This window comes from Mya arenaria, chromosome 7 (assembly GCF_026914265.1).
Source record: "Mya arenaria isolate MELC-2E11 chromosome 7, ASM2691426v1".
In the NCBI taxonomy this organism is placed as follows: domain Eukaryota; kingdom Metazoa; phylum Mollusca; class Bivalvia; order Myida; family Myidae; genus Mya; species Mya arenaria.
Window position 1 is genome coordinate 45,500,904 of NC_069128.1, and position 18,074 is coordinate 45,518,977.

The 18,074-nt window shown below is 34.4% G+C and overlaps 1 protein-coding gene across 1 annotated transcript in view; it reads left to right on the forward strand.

Moving 5' to 3' along the window:
• The window catches only part of LOC128241180 (uncharacterized), a 38,157-nt gene that overhangs the window by 18,367 nt on the left and 1,716 nt on the right, over positions 1–18,074 (forward strand). Inside the window, exons 2-8 of the mRNA XM_052958142.1 lie at positions 13,358–14,224; positions 14,571–14,633; positions 16,231–16,293; positions 16,539–16,601; positions 16,969–17,031; positions 17,313–17,375; positions 17,879–17,915. Of these exons, the coding sequence (XP_052814102.1) occupies positions 13,364–14,224; positions 14,571–14,633; positions 16,231–16,293; positions 16,539–16,601; positions 16,969–17,031; positions 17,313–17,375; positions 17,879–17,915 (1,213 nt within the window). The 5' untranslated portion in view covers positions 13,358–13,363. The remainder of the gene's footprint in view (positions 1–13,357; positions 14,225–14,570; positions 14,634–16,230; positions 16,294–16,538; positions 16,602–16,968; positions 17,032–17,312; positions 17,376–17,878; positions 17,916–18,074) is intronic.

Below are 18,074 nucleotides of genomic sequence, written 5' to 3' on the forward strand. Positions count from 1 at the left end.
GATTTTCTATTGAATGTACAATAGTAGTACCGGGGTAATATGCAAATAGTTATTATCTCAAGAAAAGGACATCAAGACCAGTTCATTTACCAGTAGCATCAGACAGTCAATAATGGTTCTGAGTTTAAAGAGCATAATTTCCATTTTATTGTTAGTTTAATCATTATATATTTAACACCACTTGTGAAGAAGGAGTTATCATTATATAAGATTATATTATCTGGCAGTGGTTGAAAATGTAAAGTGAGACCAGTTTTTTACCTGTTATTGAACAAACTGTTATGTTGGCAGGACTGTCCTCCTCAGCAATGAAAAGAACAGCAATGACTGGCTGGCACTCTGTAAAATGGCGATTAAAACATTTTGTCCTATTAAAACTGTCCCTTTCTAAACAATCCATCAGCAATATATATAAATGAGCTGCGCCATGTGGAAATGTATCTTGGGAAGTTTCCATTCCATGTAATGATGTCATAAAGATGAGCAGAAGACATTACTTACTATGCAGTAAAAGTTCTTACTTTAACAGTAAAGATATCTTTCTCTGAGAAAATTTATCAAAGTGAGCTCTTTTATGTCATGTTTCTAAGTCTTGTACACATCTATGTTACATATATAAATAATAAACAGGAATAAAATGAGGAGTTGTGTACACACTTATTCCTCCTTATGTACTGTGTAACTCAAGAAAAACAATCCATAATTCTAGTAAATCTCTAGAATTCCCTTACTTTTCTCGCTGTACAAAAATGAATGAGGAGTTGCAAACAAGCAGGGCCATAAAACTTTTGCTATTTAAACTGTACCGCAACAGCAATTTAAAGACAGTGATACTCATTGATGGAATAGGCACTTAGACAGCTACATTTTCTGAGAAATGGAGATCAGACTAAATTCTCCAGAGATAATTTATAGATTTATTTGAAATAAAAAACATGTTACAGTGTTTGTGTTAAACTTGTTACTTATCCCTGATTTAACACAATCATTACCTTCAAAATGGTGATAAAATAAAAACAAATATACCATATTAAACACTGTTTACTATCACATCTGTACCCCCCCCCCCCCTTCTTACATACTTAAGCGGCTGTTACCAAAGTAAAGAATGAAAGGTCCACAAGGCCAATTATAAACCATGAACCATGAGAATCCTGTTTACTAATTTGATTTTAAATCACCCAAAAGGCTTTCTACACATAATGGTTCCTTAATTTAAATCTAGTCTCCAAAGGTGTCACAGTTGTGATTTCATTGAAAGGCTTGAGATACGTTATTTAAAAAAATGACGAAAGGAAAGCTTAAACGCAGAAGCCTGGCCGGGTATATGAGCCTGGAAATAAATACGCAAAAGCTCACCATGCTGCTAAGGAGTCTTATATAATTCCCGGCCCCAGTTCAGCTGGAGATGTTGATTCCACACGGCTGGAAAACCGGCCCGGTGCACCCAAGCTTCACCATTGGCAGTATCTGCAAGAGGAGGGTGTAAATCTGGGAAAACGCATTTATAATCAATTTGCGAAAGTTCTTATCCGTCATAAGTAGTGAACATGTATGTGGCTTATAGAACATCTGAAATTAAGTTTAATGAAGGAGACAAAGTTCGGTCTGGGATCTTAACCTGGATTTTGATGCTGAAATTGTAAGGGCCGAAATCAGAACATCCACTCCCACTCACACTCCAACCACATTCCCGTAAGGGACACTCAAATGATCACTTGAGTGGAATATGGGGAGTGACACTCAAGTGATCTGTTCGTATTCACACGCCTCGCTAACACTCCACTTCATCAAGTGAGCAATAGAGTATATAATTATACACGTATGTTTACATGATCATATCGGATTATCTGTTTGACTATGGTGATGTTTACATTATACATTGTAAACATATGTTTATTTGAGATTTGAGTACCTTATTGTTAGTTATAGCAACAAACAAATGATAATAAGTGTTATTCTGAAACTGAAATTTACATTTAACAATTGGTTAATAAAAATAAACGTTTTGGGTTGTAAATAACTGTTGCAAAATACGTTTAAATGCATGTTTTTTGTTGTCGTTGTTGTTGCTGTTTTAAATATGTAGCCGTTTTCCATTGTATCACGTAATTTAAATATGTATTCATATATAATCTTGCTTTTGTATTCTACATAAAGCGGTCTTGGGCGTTTGAAAATAATATATGGAAGTTGAAAAAATGGAAGTTGAAAAAATAGCAGATGGATAGAATTAGCGAATGAATCTACTTCTTATGGGGAAATAACACCTCGGAGTGAAAAACAACTCAAGAAATGTAGGGGAAAATGGATGAAAATGACGATAATAATAATAATAATAATAATAATAATAATAATAATAATAATAATAATAATGATGATGTTGATGATGATTTGGTGGTGTTGGTGGTGCTGCTGCTGGTGGTGGTGCTGCTGATGATGTCAGATGATAATGAAAATGATAATAATAATAATAATAATAATAATAGTAATAATAATCCAGCTGAATGTAGGCTGGAAAATACATATCAATTCCCTTACCACGCTATGAAATGGCCTAGCGGCGTCAAGTTAGCAGCCTGGCGGCCTAGCCGCCTCATGTGACTAGCGGCCTAAAATTGTTTCCTATTCCAAAGCATTTTATATGCGTTCTTTTCTAAAACAATGATAAATTAAATGTCCTTTTCATAAATCAACATCCTTTAGCCAATATCAGCATTTCCCCCTTTTCCTGGGCTTCTGGATTGAGTTTTGGGGATTTTTAGGCCGCCAGGCCACCAGGCCGCCAAGTTCACGCCGCAAGACCGCTCAAGCGTGATGTATTTTGCATAGGAAAACAATTATTTTAGCATTGATTTAGAAGAAAACAAATATAAAAATGCTCTGAAGTAGAAAACAATTTAAGGCCGCTAATGTACGACTAAAAACATTGATTTATCATATTTCCCATTTAAACCATTGAACCTTGAAATATATAACAAATTTAGGCCGCTAGTCCGCCAATCTCACGCCACTAGGCCGCTAACTTCATGCCGCTAGGATGCTAACTTCACGTACCTTTAGCTGCCTGTCTTTGCAGCCATTGATGAATTGCAAACATCAACATTGCTGGGGGTTCAAGATCATTGCGAAACAAAACAAATATATGATAGGCGCATCCTTTTGAATTTGTTTTGTTTATAGATGGCCACGTTATTGAATGAACATGTACTTCAATGGATTATCCCATTCTCTTAAATATTGTCTGGGAACGAGCATGTCCCTTATTTGTTCCAAATATTTGATATATTTCATCTTTTCTACTTGCCATGTACTTTTTTCACATACACTCATTCAATTCCTATTCACAACCAATCCTCAAGGGCGGTTCAAGTGGCCTAGCCGAGCACTCACAAATGTCCCACTCACGCAAAACACTTGAGTCTCACTCACACCTGTGAATACAGATATACCTTTCACTCGAAAATATCTCGACCGTTATGTGATTACAGAGGATTAACTCATTGAGTGTGAGTGAGAGTGATTGTTCTGAATTCGGCCCTATGTTTTGTTCAAATGAAGTATAAACTTACAGTGAGTACAGAGATATCTTGAAGTCCAGATTTATCGCTTACCTGATGTTCGTAGGGCTACAATTGAGAGCTTTTCTGTAAATTGCAGGAACTGTCCCCATGAGCCTATTGTCTGTTAGGGGAATGGTGGCTTAGGTGATTGGTGGTACCACTCTGCATTTCTTATCCACACAAAACACAGTGTATCTGAAAATGACAGAGAATGGCCATGCACTTATGAAAGCTATGCTAGAAATACGCCGTTATGAGTGTATCAGATGACATTTCCACACAGAAATTGTGAGGCCTCCAATACAGCAGTACTGACATCATTGACGAAAACATATATATCTGTCATGGAGCTATGCTGGTTCTGTGGCGTCAAAACCACTGCAACTGGGCAATTCACTAGAAACATCTTTTCAGAAAAAAGAAACAACCAATACTGGGTAGCCTTTGTCACCCAGTGAACACCCAGAGCATCTAGTTACTTTGAGCATCTATTTAGTTAGAAGTAGCCACATTAAGATCTCAAATTAACAAAAAAGTGTATCCGTAAGCTTTGAAATACTGAACGAAGTGCAACTTTGAGGGGGGCTGCGAGCAAATATTGTCAAGGGCAGAAATCTCGCAGAAGTTTGAAAAAGATTATGCAAAGCTCTAGCTTGATGATTTTGGCCCAATTTCAAATTGTTACTCAGTAACACGGCGGCGTAAATTTAATCTAACATCAATATAGTTACACAGGAAAATAAGAAATAGCTTTAAACTCTCTAACATTCATGGCAGAGTGTCTGAGTATCCAGTATGCCAACCAGGACGGAGAATATGTGAAACATGCACATACACACCTTTACAGCCCAACATTTGGTTATGGTTTCACAGTTATTCATTTACACAAACTCACAATCAATCAATCGATCAATCAATCAATCAATGCACACCCATCTGGAAAGGTACGACATCCTTTGGAAGAGATGAATCTTGCAGTCTGGTAGACGGTTGCTGACTTAACTTTATTGTCCCAAGCAGCAACTGCAATTAGATAAACATGTTGATGTTCGCACTAAAACAAAGCTTAGTATTGAGTAAAATTAAACATGCAGCCTGTTGGCTGGGGTAACATATCTAAATCCCCAAATGGATGATCTAATCCCAGCCAACAGATCAGCGAAACACGAATTGTATTGCATGTCCAGGGGGGGTGGGTCCCAAGGATATCTTGACGCAACTTACCATAGCCGCCTTGCGTTTTTGTTCACAAAGCCGGCACACACAGTTCATTCTCAGTTTGCATGTTGTGTACTGAAAAGTTCCAGCTTTCCATGACACTCGCAATAAACCTATCCATGAATTAAAACAAATTAACAAATAACTATCAGGTTATTATGGAAATATAAATGTCATTTTTTACTTGATTGATAAATACAACTTATATTGCAATCAAACTGGATAAAATATCAGAAAAATGTGTCCTGTTCAAAAAAGTGTGTTTTGAAGTTGCAGACAATAGTCCAAAGACCAAGAATTAAAGTGTTTAGACAGGGGCAGGCAAATCTTAAAAAAAATGTCAAAATTTTAAAATTTAAATAAAACTAAAATTGTACAAACCTTATATAAATCATGTGTACACTTGAAAATACATACAAGGATACAATGTACACATAATCAAACGCTACCTGACAGAATATTTTTTTTCAAGAACTACTTGAAGGGGTACTGTGACCCGCAAGTATTTCGTTGTGGGCGGACACCTTTAAACCTCTTTCCCGCACATTAATTAAACACATCTTATGTTTTGTCAGTGCCGGTTTTGATGACCAGTATAAATCTAAAAGCAGTTTTTCTGCCAATATTTACCCAAATGATTTGGATGAATGCTTAACAAGAAAGTGCAGTGTACACAATCAAATAAAGTATTTAGTGTTCCAGAAATAATGAGCAATCTGAAATCTGACCCCTTACATTCCTTAAATATTCACAAAGAGTTAAGTTCAAATTTAAGCAACAAAAATCACATTCAAGCAGAATAATTTCAAGCAAAAATGAGCAAGAAAATAGAAACCAACTGAATTGTATTTTCAAATGTTCCATCCGTGTTTGTTTGTTATCTTTTTATGATTCAAATGGTAAAAAATGGTGCAAATGTGAGAAGCTCTGAAGAAGAAAACTGATATTTAAATAGAAATAGTGATGAAATCACTGACATTATGTTTACTTAGCATCTAAAGCAACAGACCAACCAGACCTACCAGTATGCTAATCTATATTTAAATGCTAAATTTTAAAAACCCTAAACATACAGATAAGATCTGTGGCGCAGTTGTTTACATTGTGTGATTAAAATGCATATATTTTTGTTGGTGATTAGTTTAAATCCAAGATTTGTTTTCAGAAGATCAGCAATAATGTTTTTTCTTTGTCTCAATGAAAAATGTAATGTTCAAGTTCATAAGCGCTGTTTTATCTGAGAATTTCCCTTGGTGTGAACCGTTTACTGTGTCCAAGTTATCCAAGCTGGATCTAAGACATTACTACAATATGGGCAATTTGCTCTGCCATTTTTATAGATAATTGTGTATTCCAAAGGTATTCTTTTGGTACATTGAACTCACAACAATATTTGAACTCCTGACGTCCAGCACCGCTGTCAGATTATCTAATCCAACCACTATGCCATTGCATGCTCTTTACTGAACGAAAGATAAATGAATACTCACAATTTTGAACAGTTTTTTTTTGGTCACACTTTGATAGCAACCTTTTAACCCCACTTAAACCTGTCTTCCCTATTTGGCAAACAGAGAATTTTTAGAAAATTTGTTATCTGATGATCCTGTAAATTTTGTGTGGATAGACTAAATACTGTTCGAATTTAGCAATTCAAAACTAACATTTTGGGTTTATTCAGTGTAGACCCTAAAACATCAATTTTGATTTATAAGTATGTAGGTTTGTTCAAAAGATCAGTACAGTTTTCTTTACTTGTTAAGTTATCCAATTTCTGTAAATAAATGTTACTAAACTTGACTATAAAATACTGTAGGGGGGCGTGGCGTAAAGTTAAGAAAAAATCCAAATAATGCAACAGTCAATTGCAGCATGGGCCCCCAAGGTCCTGCTTATAGCGGGGACTTTGACTTTCGGTCCAGCCAATCCCAGGTAAAATTCCCGCTCTGCACAGACAAACAGCTGGTAAAAGCCCTGTCAAATGAATTATGGTCATTTCGTAACCGCTCACTGTTGGTCATTTCGTAACCATTGTGTTAGTCAATTCGTAACCGTTAAGAAATCGAATGGTCATATCTTAACCGTTGACTCCTATAATTATGAGGAATTAATTTAATACCATTTGAATTTACAAAATAAGTTTACTGTAAGTATAAAACATAAAAATAACAACATAAACAAAGTTAAATCTAGTAGATGTATTCCTTCTTTATTCCTAATAGTGTAGTGCGATTTGCCAATAAACTCTGAAACTATGACAAATAGAAACATTCACACTAGCTATTTTTTTATGTTGCGAAGGAAATATTATAAGTAGGCTGAATATTAAATGTAATAATTTTTTAATTCATAGATGTTCTACCATTGAGAGGAATTGTGACCTTAAGCCAATATTTTTTAAATATATAGACCATATAACTTTAGAATTTCATTTTTTTAAATTGCATAGAAGTATTGTAAAATGTAGTGAGTTTGCCGAATGAGAGTATGCGCTTTTTATATGCTTATTGTATTAAAAATGTGTCGATATGTTTAATTTTGTATCTTGTTATTGGAAATTAATACATTGGAAACTCACTAATCCGGACAAGGTCCGGACTGGGCAAAATTTCCGGTTTAGTGAGGATTCCGGTTTAGTGGGGATTCGATGTACAGAGTAAGTTTACTCAATATATTAACTGAGTTAACCTTTAAAGGCTTTTGTCCTCTAGGGACAGTTCAATTCTCCGACGTTTAGACGGAGGTTGAGACATGATTAAAGCACTTGCAAAAGTGATAAGCATAATTAAACATTTCTGCGTTTTTATAACCATCTTTTTTCCAAGTCTTGAAATAAAACAACTCTCGTAATTTAATGCTTGTTTAGTATGTTTGATAGTTTAATTAAAGCACCGCTCTAATTTGATTCAATCATAGAAGTCTTAAGATAAACAGAACAGAACAGAACAGAACAGATATTTTATTAAGACTTGTACAAAGTACATCATCTTCTTAACCACATATGAATAATAAATAAACAAACACATGGTGTGACATAGGTTATACATACTATGGAATAGAATCATAAATACATTCAAAAAAATAAATAAATATATATGCAAATCAGGTGAGGATGAACAAAACTATTATAATTATAAGTCAATATTTAAAATTGATCTTCTAATACTCAGAGCTTGTTTGACAAATAAGGACAGTTTTATAAGTTCTTGTTTATTTCTTGTGTTTAACAGTTCGATGAACTTAAAAACAGACGGACGTAAATAATAATACCGTTTTATGTATTTCTTTCTTATAGTTTCAAAACGTGTACACGTACAAATAAAATGAAATTCGTCTTCTATATCTCTTGAGTTACAGCATAAACAATGTCTTTCTTCACGTTGTATTCGATTACGATTATATCTACCCGTTTGAATCCTTAACGGGTGTGCAGAAAGTCTAAGTCTGCAGAAAAATAGTCGTAAGCTTTTAGGTAATAAATCCAAATAATCTTCATACACAAAAGTAGTCTTAAATTCCTTATACAAAAATAAAACTGGGCTATCAAGGGATCTATACCATTCTTGCTTAAAACAATCAATTATTCTTGTTTTAAATTCAGTTAGAAAGTACTTTTCATTTATCATATTAGGATTATTGAATACGTATGCAAAACCATACTGGCTCAAAAGCTTTTTAACATTTGATACCCAGTTATTTTTTCTATTATTACAGTCAGATAATGCATACTCATATACACTACTTATTATAATGTTATCGCTACTTGTAACCTTTAACCAATATTGTATAATTCTAACATATCTATGTACATATAGAGGGTATCTACCAAGCTCCCCGTACACACTTGCTGTACATGTATTTTTTCTAACGTTTAACAAACGTTTACAAAACTTTAAATGGATTCTTTCAATTTCCTTAGACTTAGTAAATCCCCAAATTTCGGAAGAATAATTCAAAACGGGGGCAACAAAAGCATCAAATAGTTGACAAAAAATCTTTGGTTTCAGGTCATACTCCTTACATTTACACAATAACACATTTAATGCTTTTAAAGCTTTGCCAGTTAAATGTTCCTGGTTTAAAGCATAATTTCCAGTGTAATTAAAAACAGTTCCTAAATAATTAAAATCATTCACGACGTCAATAGGCTGGCCATTGTAGGTCCAATTTTCTGTTGGCAATAGCCCTCCCCTTTTACGAAAGACCATAATTTTGGTTTTAAGTGTATTTACTGATAAACCCCAATTATTACAATATTCTGAAAGTCTATCCAAATGTTGTTGAATTTCAACTGGTGTTTCACCTACAATAGCCATGTCGTCAGCAAATAATAATAGAATAAGTACAATATCGTCAATACGTAAGCCTGAGTCTAGATTATTTTGTAAATATAACTCTAGGTCTTCAACAAAAAGAGAAAATAACAATGGGGACATAACTTCCCCTTGACGGAGGCCTACTGCATAGTCAAAGTAATCGGAATATGTAGAACAAGATTTAACACAAGATTTGACTTTTTGGTACATATCCATTTAAAGAAACATTGCTAAGAGAATTAGTCCATGATTCGTATAAGAAACATATATCAGAATTAGAAACAATATTTACAAAATCAAGTGATTGCTGTTTCTCCTGAGTAAGGCCGTGCACATTCCAGGAGAGGATATTGAGCTCACCCTCGGCGTGCCCCTAGTCCCTGACTGGCCGACCGTCCACATAGAGGGTGTCGTAAACTATCCACGCCTTCTTTCCGCCGTCCCTGGCCTCTTTCATCCTCTTCACCAGCCCCCTCCTCTTGTCCGTCACTTCCTTCGGGAATTGCTCGAACATGTGGAAATTCGTCCCTTTTAAATGCTTCCACTCCCTACGCACACTTTCGCGTTCTTGGAAGAACGTGAATTTGGCCACAATGTTTCGAACTTTGCCCCTTATTTGCTGGCCCGGTGTCCTGTGTACACGCTCGAACCGGATGCTGTCCGCCGTCTCCTTGGCAATCTTCAAGGCGTCCTGCAGGTGTCGTCGCAGTTTCCTCTCGGTGACATCTGCTGTCTCGTTTCCGCTACTGTTGTCCTCGGGGATGTTAGTAAATACGAGGTTATTGCGCATAGACTGTGACTTCATGTATGTGACATCGTCGCGCAACTCGTCCCTCTGCTTCTCCAGGACCGCCACCCTGCTGGAGACAAGGCCCGTCCCCATGTCTGCTGAATCCACGCGATCCTCCAGTCTTGACACTCGGTCCTAAAACAACCCTTCAAAATGATCTTTAAAAAAACGTTTCTAGTTCTTTATTTTCTGCAACAAACAAATAAATGTTTTAATCAATTTTCTTTTCACAAGTTTGATTATCGTTTGATTATCGCGCGACAGTCAATCCACAGCGCAATCATCATTATCGATTATCGTATTAACATAACATCACAGGTGTAATATTTAATGACGTACCGGCTGTCAAAACAAAATGACACGTGATTCGCGAATTCCTAATACACAGAATTATTTTGACACGTAATTTTACTCAAAAATACATCGCGATCAGTCTTAAATTATTGTTTACAAGTAAGCAAAATGTAAGAAAATAATTAACATATTTTGGTAGTATACCTTTTGTCATCTAGGGAACTTCTTTAGCCCTAAAAGGCTAGTAAATCCCTTTAAACTGCTTCGTCTGTAAGTTCTCCGCCTTCGGTATGACTTAATATACTTCAGAAGTATCAAATCGTTTGTTTTTCCAAAGTTTATCAAGACCTGCCTTGAAGGCATTCACAGATGTGGTGTTCACTAATTCATGTGGCAAATTATTCCAAGTTGAAACTATACGATTGCTGAAAGAATTTTGACGTAATGACAAATCATTTCTAATTTAGCATGATATATATATATCTAATAACTATTGAGTAACATAAATTATTGGCTTGTTACTAGTGAGAATTTGAGTAATGTCTTCCAATTGGTGTCTTGGTTGCTGTGCCATATACATCCAGGTTCGAACAATACACTTAACAAGGTGCTAAGTGTACTATTTATCACCTTGTTAAATGGTGGTTACCATATGAGCAATTGATTTCTTGACGGTTACGAATTGACTGACAAAATGGTTATGAAATAACCAAGATTCAGCAGTTACGAAATGGTAAGGTTACGAAATGACCAGATCCCCGTCAAATGCCCCTGGGGACATCCTAGGTTAGGCCCATTCCCTGTTTTCAGCGCAAAAACAATAACTCAGCACTGCCGGTCCACCTGGAACGTAAAAACATGGCCCATTTCCCCTGCTATCCCTGGTATAAACAAGACCTGCCTGGGGGCCATGGTTACAATTGACTGGTGCATAACTGTGGCAGAATAAGGGAAATATTTTATTGTTGCATTTATTATCAAATATGAGAATTTAAGACACATGCAAAAAGCCACAATACGAATTGGTGATAGTGTTCGTTCTGTTCTGCTATTTAAAGGTGGTGAGAATGACTAATGACATGACATTGACGAACAAAATGTAAGGCATTTGTATCATTTCGTCTTTTATTTATTAAAATCTGAGATGTTAAGGGAGCAAATCCCTTTTTAGATTGGAACATACCAAATAATAATAAGCGACGATGTAGTGGTAAACCAAGTTTGTTAGAAATCAATCGAGTTTCTCCAAAATACAAGCAAAAATTACACCGGATGTTGATACTAGTGATTTAGTTTAGGATGAACAAAATCCGGATAAATCATTTGCTTTTCATCCAAAGGGTGGACGATTTATACTACTGTACAAAAGTCATAAAAATAAACGAAAAAACGTTGAATATGTATTTTAAACACTTACCAAGTTACCATTCTCTTTCCGTAAGAGATGAACGCCATACTGCATAATTGCACGGAGATGGTACCACGGAGATACCCGAAAATTTCCGTTATATTCCGGAAAGTTAAATTTCTGTATACTTGAAAATTTGGATGTTGATGGTACACGAAATATCGAATTTCCTTATTTCTGTATTTTATGGAATGAAACTTCGGGATATTATACAATAGGCTTTAAATAAAGTAAAACAAATAAAAAATGCTTAGTATATAGCTATTTTTGACCAAAATTATGATTTTTTCCCTGGTCGCCTTAATAGCTATTTTTATGGATACACAAATATACACACACAAAAGTTTAAGAATATTTTTTTTTAATATTAAAAGATAATAAGATTTAAAACAATGAAATGATCTCGTAAATAAACATTCAAGCTTATCAACTTACTGTCAATGGACATTTTTATTGACATTTGATACATCAAATCTGGACTGAAAATATTAAGGAGACCAATTTTTGTCGCCTTAATCCAGCGGTCCCCATAATGCCTAGATTAATATATATATGGTCACCTTAATATCTGTAGTAGATATATATATATATATATATATATATATATATATATATATATATATATATATCTTCATTAAAACCGTCCAATATAGTATGCATAAGCATGGTTGAATAACCATATTTCCACTATAAATGTATTCAAGACTCACGTAACATCTTCTTGTATTATGATCAGGATACATTATACATTATCGCACACAATATGGACATTTTGCTCTTTGTAATAGATACAGTACGTGTAACTGTATCTGACTTGTGCGGCGATAAGTGTATTGCATATATTAGTGAGCAAATGATTGCATTGATAAAAAATGAATTAATACAGATTTATAAATGGTTCAATAATGATATAACTCCGAAAGATAAGCATTAGATTATCATCATGGCCTTTCTAAGTACAATGTATCGGCTAGGGGGTTACTCAAAATGTTTGTGCACGGTACGCTTACAACCGTAAGAGGTCACTTTTTCAATAGCTCAACTTGGGTTATAGTCGTATAAATAGATTAATAGTGATCAAGTCCCATATAGTACACACAAAATAACCTCATGCGCAACAAACACAGAATCTAAAATCATAACACTTGTAGTGAACATTACGTCCACAAGAGTTACGTCATAGTGTTGAACGTTTCAGTACATAAACACATTATGTTCACCTTAATGTAAGTGAATTCGTGATTATTAATACAATGTTTTCACATGATTACTTCAGACAATAGTTAATCTCTTTTCCGGTCATGTACCTGTTTAGAAAACAATATTTCGATGATTTAGTTAATTCGAAATTGAATTCCGGATATAATATGTGTATTATTCCATCATACAATTAACATGGTATGATGCATTCCGATAGCTTGAACGTTGTTATCCATATATCACCAAAGCAGTCATATGCAAATAAGAGATGCAAGAGCTTTGTTTATAATGTGCTGTTTATGGAGTGCTTCGTAGTTGAAATATTTAATAATACTCCTTTAAACTTCTTTAAACAGCGTCTGCTTTATAACTCACTTCGTATCATATATTTATCTTAATAATCTTCGTTGTTTATCAAATATTGATACTATCTGTTCTATATGTACTCATATGACGATGATGATTACATATTGTCATATGTGCATAGCTCGTAAAAGAACGTATAAATCCATCCATATTCACCACTGAGCCTCTATTTATGAAAAATATGGCATCACTACCGATTCAGTGTGAAATGTGCTTAGAGGAAAATGCTGTTGGAAGTTGCGATACATGTGGGCCTGTCGGTGAAGCTTGCTTGCGTATTCATCAGAAAGGAAGGTTATTTCGAACTCACACCACCAAGGTGTTGAACAAGGAAATCCAAGCAGCAATTAGGATTGACATTACTGAAGAGCGATGTAAGAAACATCCGACGGAAAGAGCTATCTTTCTTTGTAAAACTCACGAATCGATGATTTGTGGAAGTTGCCTTCATTCTGAGCATCCATCTTGCGTGCAGGAAGTCGTTGATATGCTGAATGAAGATATTAAAATTGACTGCGATAAAGTCAACACAATGAAATCACTTTTCAATGAGTTAAAAGATGAAATTTTGCTGTTGAAAGTTGGTGCAGAACACAGTAAGGAGAATTACAAGAATAATGCTGATAAATGCGTGCAAGAATGTATGGAATTAGGCAATATAATTAAACAACGTGTTGATGAATTGACAAGTAATATTAGAGACGGAATAGCAATGAGACATTCCAAAAACGTCAGAGCCCATTCCCGTATTAGTGAAACGTGTGATGAGAAAAGCAAGTGGTGTGTCAATGAAGAAAATAAGATTGATGATTTTGTTGACAATAATATGGCTGGTTACTTGTACCTAATGGGAAGACATTTTGAGAAAGATATTTCGAACGCTAGATCCGACCTCGAAGAAATCAAAAGCAAATACATTTTAAAAGGGATTGACTTTAAACAAAACAAAGTTATACTTAATTGTTTGTTCGAGGACTTGGAGGAAGTTTGTGAACAACATGAAGAAGTAACTGGAAGTGACGATGGAAATACCGACGATGTTGTCGCACCACCTACAAAAATAAGCAAGGTATAGTGTATGATGTCGGTTATTTAAGTGTCAAATACCCTTATAATTTAAACAAGCAATATGTCGCATTTAATCTGAATTGAAATATCAATATCAACACATATGACGGATGTTCAATTAACGAAGTTGTTTACTTCTGGAATCATCAATGATTAAACACTAAATGTATTATAATATCAAGCATGAAATTTAAATTGTGATTTATTTTGGCTTGTCAAAGTATGTATCTTATTGCATTGTTTATATTAATAAGAATATCATAATACAACCAAATCTGACTGAAATTTTAAAACGTGTAGTTTATTTAAAGGTCATATAATGTTATAGGTTATATGATTAATTTTAGACACGGCGGGAGCTTACTGCACTGTTGAATCAAGCCAAACACAATTTGGATACATCAGAAAAGGTTAGTACAAGTCTGTTCTGGTAAAGAACCAGTAGCATGATCTCCTGTTCGACCACAGAATAACGCGTGGTTGTAACACTTTATTGTGACTTCGCGTTGGCAAGTTAAGCCGATCAATCAAAACTTAAAATCATCGCATTACTACATTAACCGTTTGACTTCATGTTTAAACTGAGTCCAACAATGATAATAACACATTTTTGAAAGAAGGTTATATATTATTTAAATAAAATAATAGGTCTCAGTGATAGCTTCGCCCTTTGTAGAAACATGAAAGAAAACCATGAAAGGTCAAAAAGCTAAAAGCTAAAACAAAGGCTCTGTTTAAAGGCACATTTCCAAGGCATACCATACACTAATCGACATATACACAACCTACAAACCACACTGCATCAAACGTATTTTACAATAAGTACAATAAGGTTTTACTTTAAAGTAATGAGATGTAATATCTTTATATGATCGTTGAACTTGTATTTTTTGTATTTAATGCATTGTATGAGTTTAAATGATTTGCGCTGTCTTCAAGTTGATGCTTACTTCTATAATGTTTTTATTATCTTATTATTGCAATGACGCATCTTTGTACAAGTGAAATGTTAAGTAATCATGAATAAGTAAAAACGCTGTGTAAAATTTCCTTGGCCGTTGAAAGGCGGTACGTTGATCTATTTCAGTAGATGTTAACTGAAATGAATGGTTGCTCGCTTTATAAATAGTTGAACATTTATCTTGCGTACTTGTGTGTGGTATCTTCGATTGTGGTCATTTTATCGAATATGTAAACAATTTGTTGATAAAGTCGAAACAAAAGTGACGCTTTATCATTATAAACTCGTTAAATCCACAGTATCTGTATGCATATACGGTATGTCTTTGATGTTATACACGGTGTATGTCTCTCTTTTAAAGTTTGTTGGTGCATTGCCTTTCGACAGATTCCTTGTGTTTTGTTTGGGTTGCTTTTCTCGTATTATACAAAATACAATCATGCACTTGCATTGAAAAGCTGAAAAATTACATAGTAAAACAATTCCAACGGGTTTGATTTGATAAAGGGCCATCGTTTTTTCTCCTATGATATTAGGTAAATCAGTTGTAAAATACGATTGACGGGGAAACAAGTTGTCGTATATGATTTACAGCTATAATCGGTAGGACATAAGATAAGTATGTATGTATGCATATATCGTTATTGTAAAATTGTGTATATCAAGTAGTTTAACACTAATTCATTTTCATAAGCATTTTTCTCATCGTTTTAACCATTTAGTTCAATTAGTGTATGCATAAACGGCTAGCGACATCATGGCATACAACGATACTATATATGTTAAATTTCGGCTGGTATTTTTTCTGTGTTGTTGTCAATAAAATTGTGTACCATTGGAAAGATGTAATTGATAGTTAGTTATTTCAAAAAAGCTAATGCCTTTTAGCCTCCTGATTGGACTCTTAATGTTACTGTTAAAATTGATGATATGATTTCAGGCGGTATTATATGTTCTATTTGTTGGCCATAGTATTAAGCTTTAAATGTATTCAATATAAACAGTTATCGTTATACAAACTGATATGTTTTGTTACACTGTTCCAGACAAAGAAGGAAATGCGAGATGAGCTGAAAGGTGTCAAACAAGACCTTTATTATTCAGAACAGGTGAAACTTGTTACAACCTTTTGTTTTGAGTATCTACGCAAAAATTTAAAAGGAAAGCCAGAATTGTGAACCTCTTACATAAATAAACCCTTTTTACAAAACAAATGTTTAGATGTATATCATATTTAGTATTTTTATATATTTTATATATAAAATTCGATAGACGCTTTTTATTTTATTTCTGATCTGATAGTCCAATTTAAACTTGCCAACGTAATGATATCCTGCCGTTTTGCCGTATTCAGACAAGAAAGCAGTTCGCGGAAGAGTCACTGAAAGCGAAACAGGACATAGTGAAATCTGAAAAGGTAAGTTTTCTATAAAAGTCATTTGAACGAGACGTGTAGCCGGTCATTAGTAATGCGTCATACAAAAATATTCCTTTTAAAATATACCATGACTTCCTTTTTGATCTTTCGGAATCTATTTGTTATGATTTAAATTAACTCAGTCAAATATCCAAAGATGGAAGGGCTTGTGCGTATGAAGATGTAGCGTACTTTTGTGTATTACAGTCAAAGGAAGATACTCGAGCGAAACAAGTCAAAATATACATAATTAACTTTATTAAGCAAAATTAATTAAAACAATTGAAGAAAGATAGACGTATTGTATTGTTCTGATAGTCCTATAAAAATGCTGACGGTATTATATACTTTCGATTGCCGCTTTTAGACAAGAAAGCAGTTCGAACAAGAGTTATCGAAAGCAAACCAGGACATAGAGAAATATGAAAAGGTACGTTTTCTATATAAGTTATTTGACAAGTAGGTGAAAAAAGATATGTCGAGTCTGAGTAAACGGGCATATTAAATCCATGTTTTTTTCAAATGTCAAGTAGAAAAAGTACAATTAATATTTTTCACTTCTTATTTTGCAGTGAAATTTTCTCTGTTGTCTATTTCACTGATAAAAATGAATTTTTCATCGAGAGGCACAAATGAAACTCCAATGTTAAGGTACAGCAACTATTTAATCTGACAACATACATAAAGGAAATTATGATTTGCCGCTTGCAGACAAGAATGCAGTTCGAACAAGAGTTACTGAAAGCGAAACAGGACATAGAGAAATATGAAAAGGTACGTTTTCAAAATAAGTTATTTGTTAAGTAGGTGAATAAAGATATGTCAAGAATTTTAAGCGCCGTGTAAAATTGTGCTTGCTTGGCCGTTGGAAGGCGGAACCCTAATATGCTTCAGTAGACAGCATGTTAACTGAGTATCAATGGTTGCTCACTTCATAATTTTTTGAACATTTATCTTACTTAAATGTGTCTTCGATTGTTGCCATTTAATCGAATATATAAACAATCTGTTGATAAAGTTGAAACAAAACTGACATTTAATCATTATAAACAAGTTAATCCGGCTGCGAAATCATCTTACAAAAGTTTCTGTATGCACATACGATCTGTTTGTGGTGTTATAAACATTGTCTGCCTCTCGCTTAACGTGTGTTGGTCCACAGCTTTTCAACACAGTTATTGTAGACTTTGTATTTGTTGACAAGCGAAAAAAACAAAGTGAAACATTTTGAACGGTTTTGTTTTGTTAACAATATCTTTCATGTGTTTCCGTTCAAGATAGAAAGATCCGACCCGAGGGTACCTGCTTTGCCAGGTAACGAGGCTTTCCGGGTAACCGTCTACGCAGCATGCCCGGGGGTCGGTTGTTTCTATCCGGAACGGAAGCACATATTTTTGTAACACACCTTGAATTACATTTTTTATGAACAAAATATAGAAAAGCGCATTTTTGTACCTTTCACCAAAAAGCGAT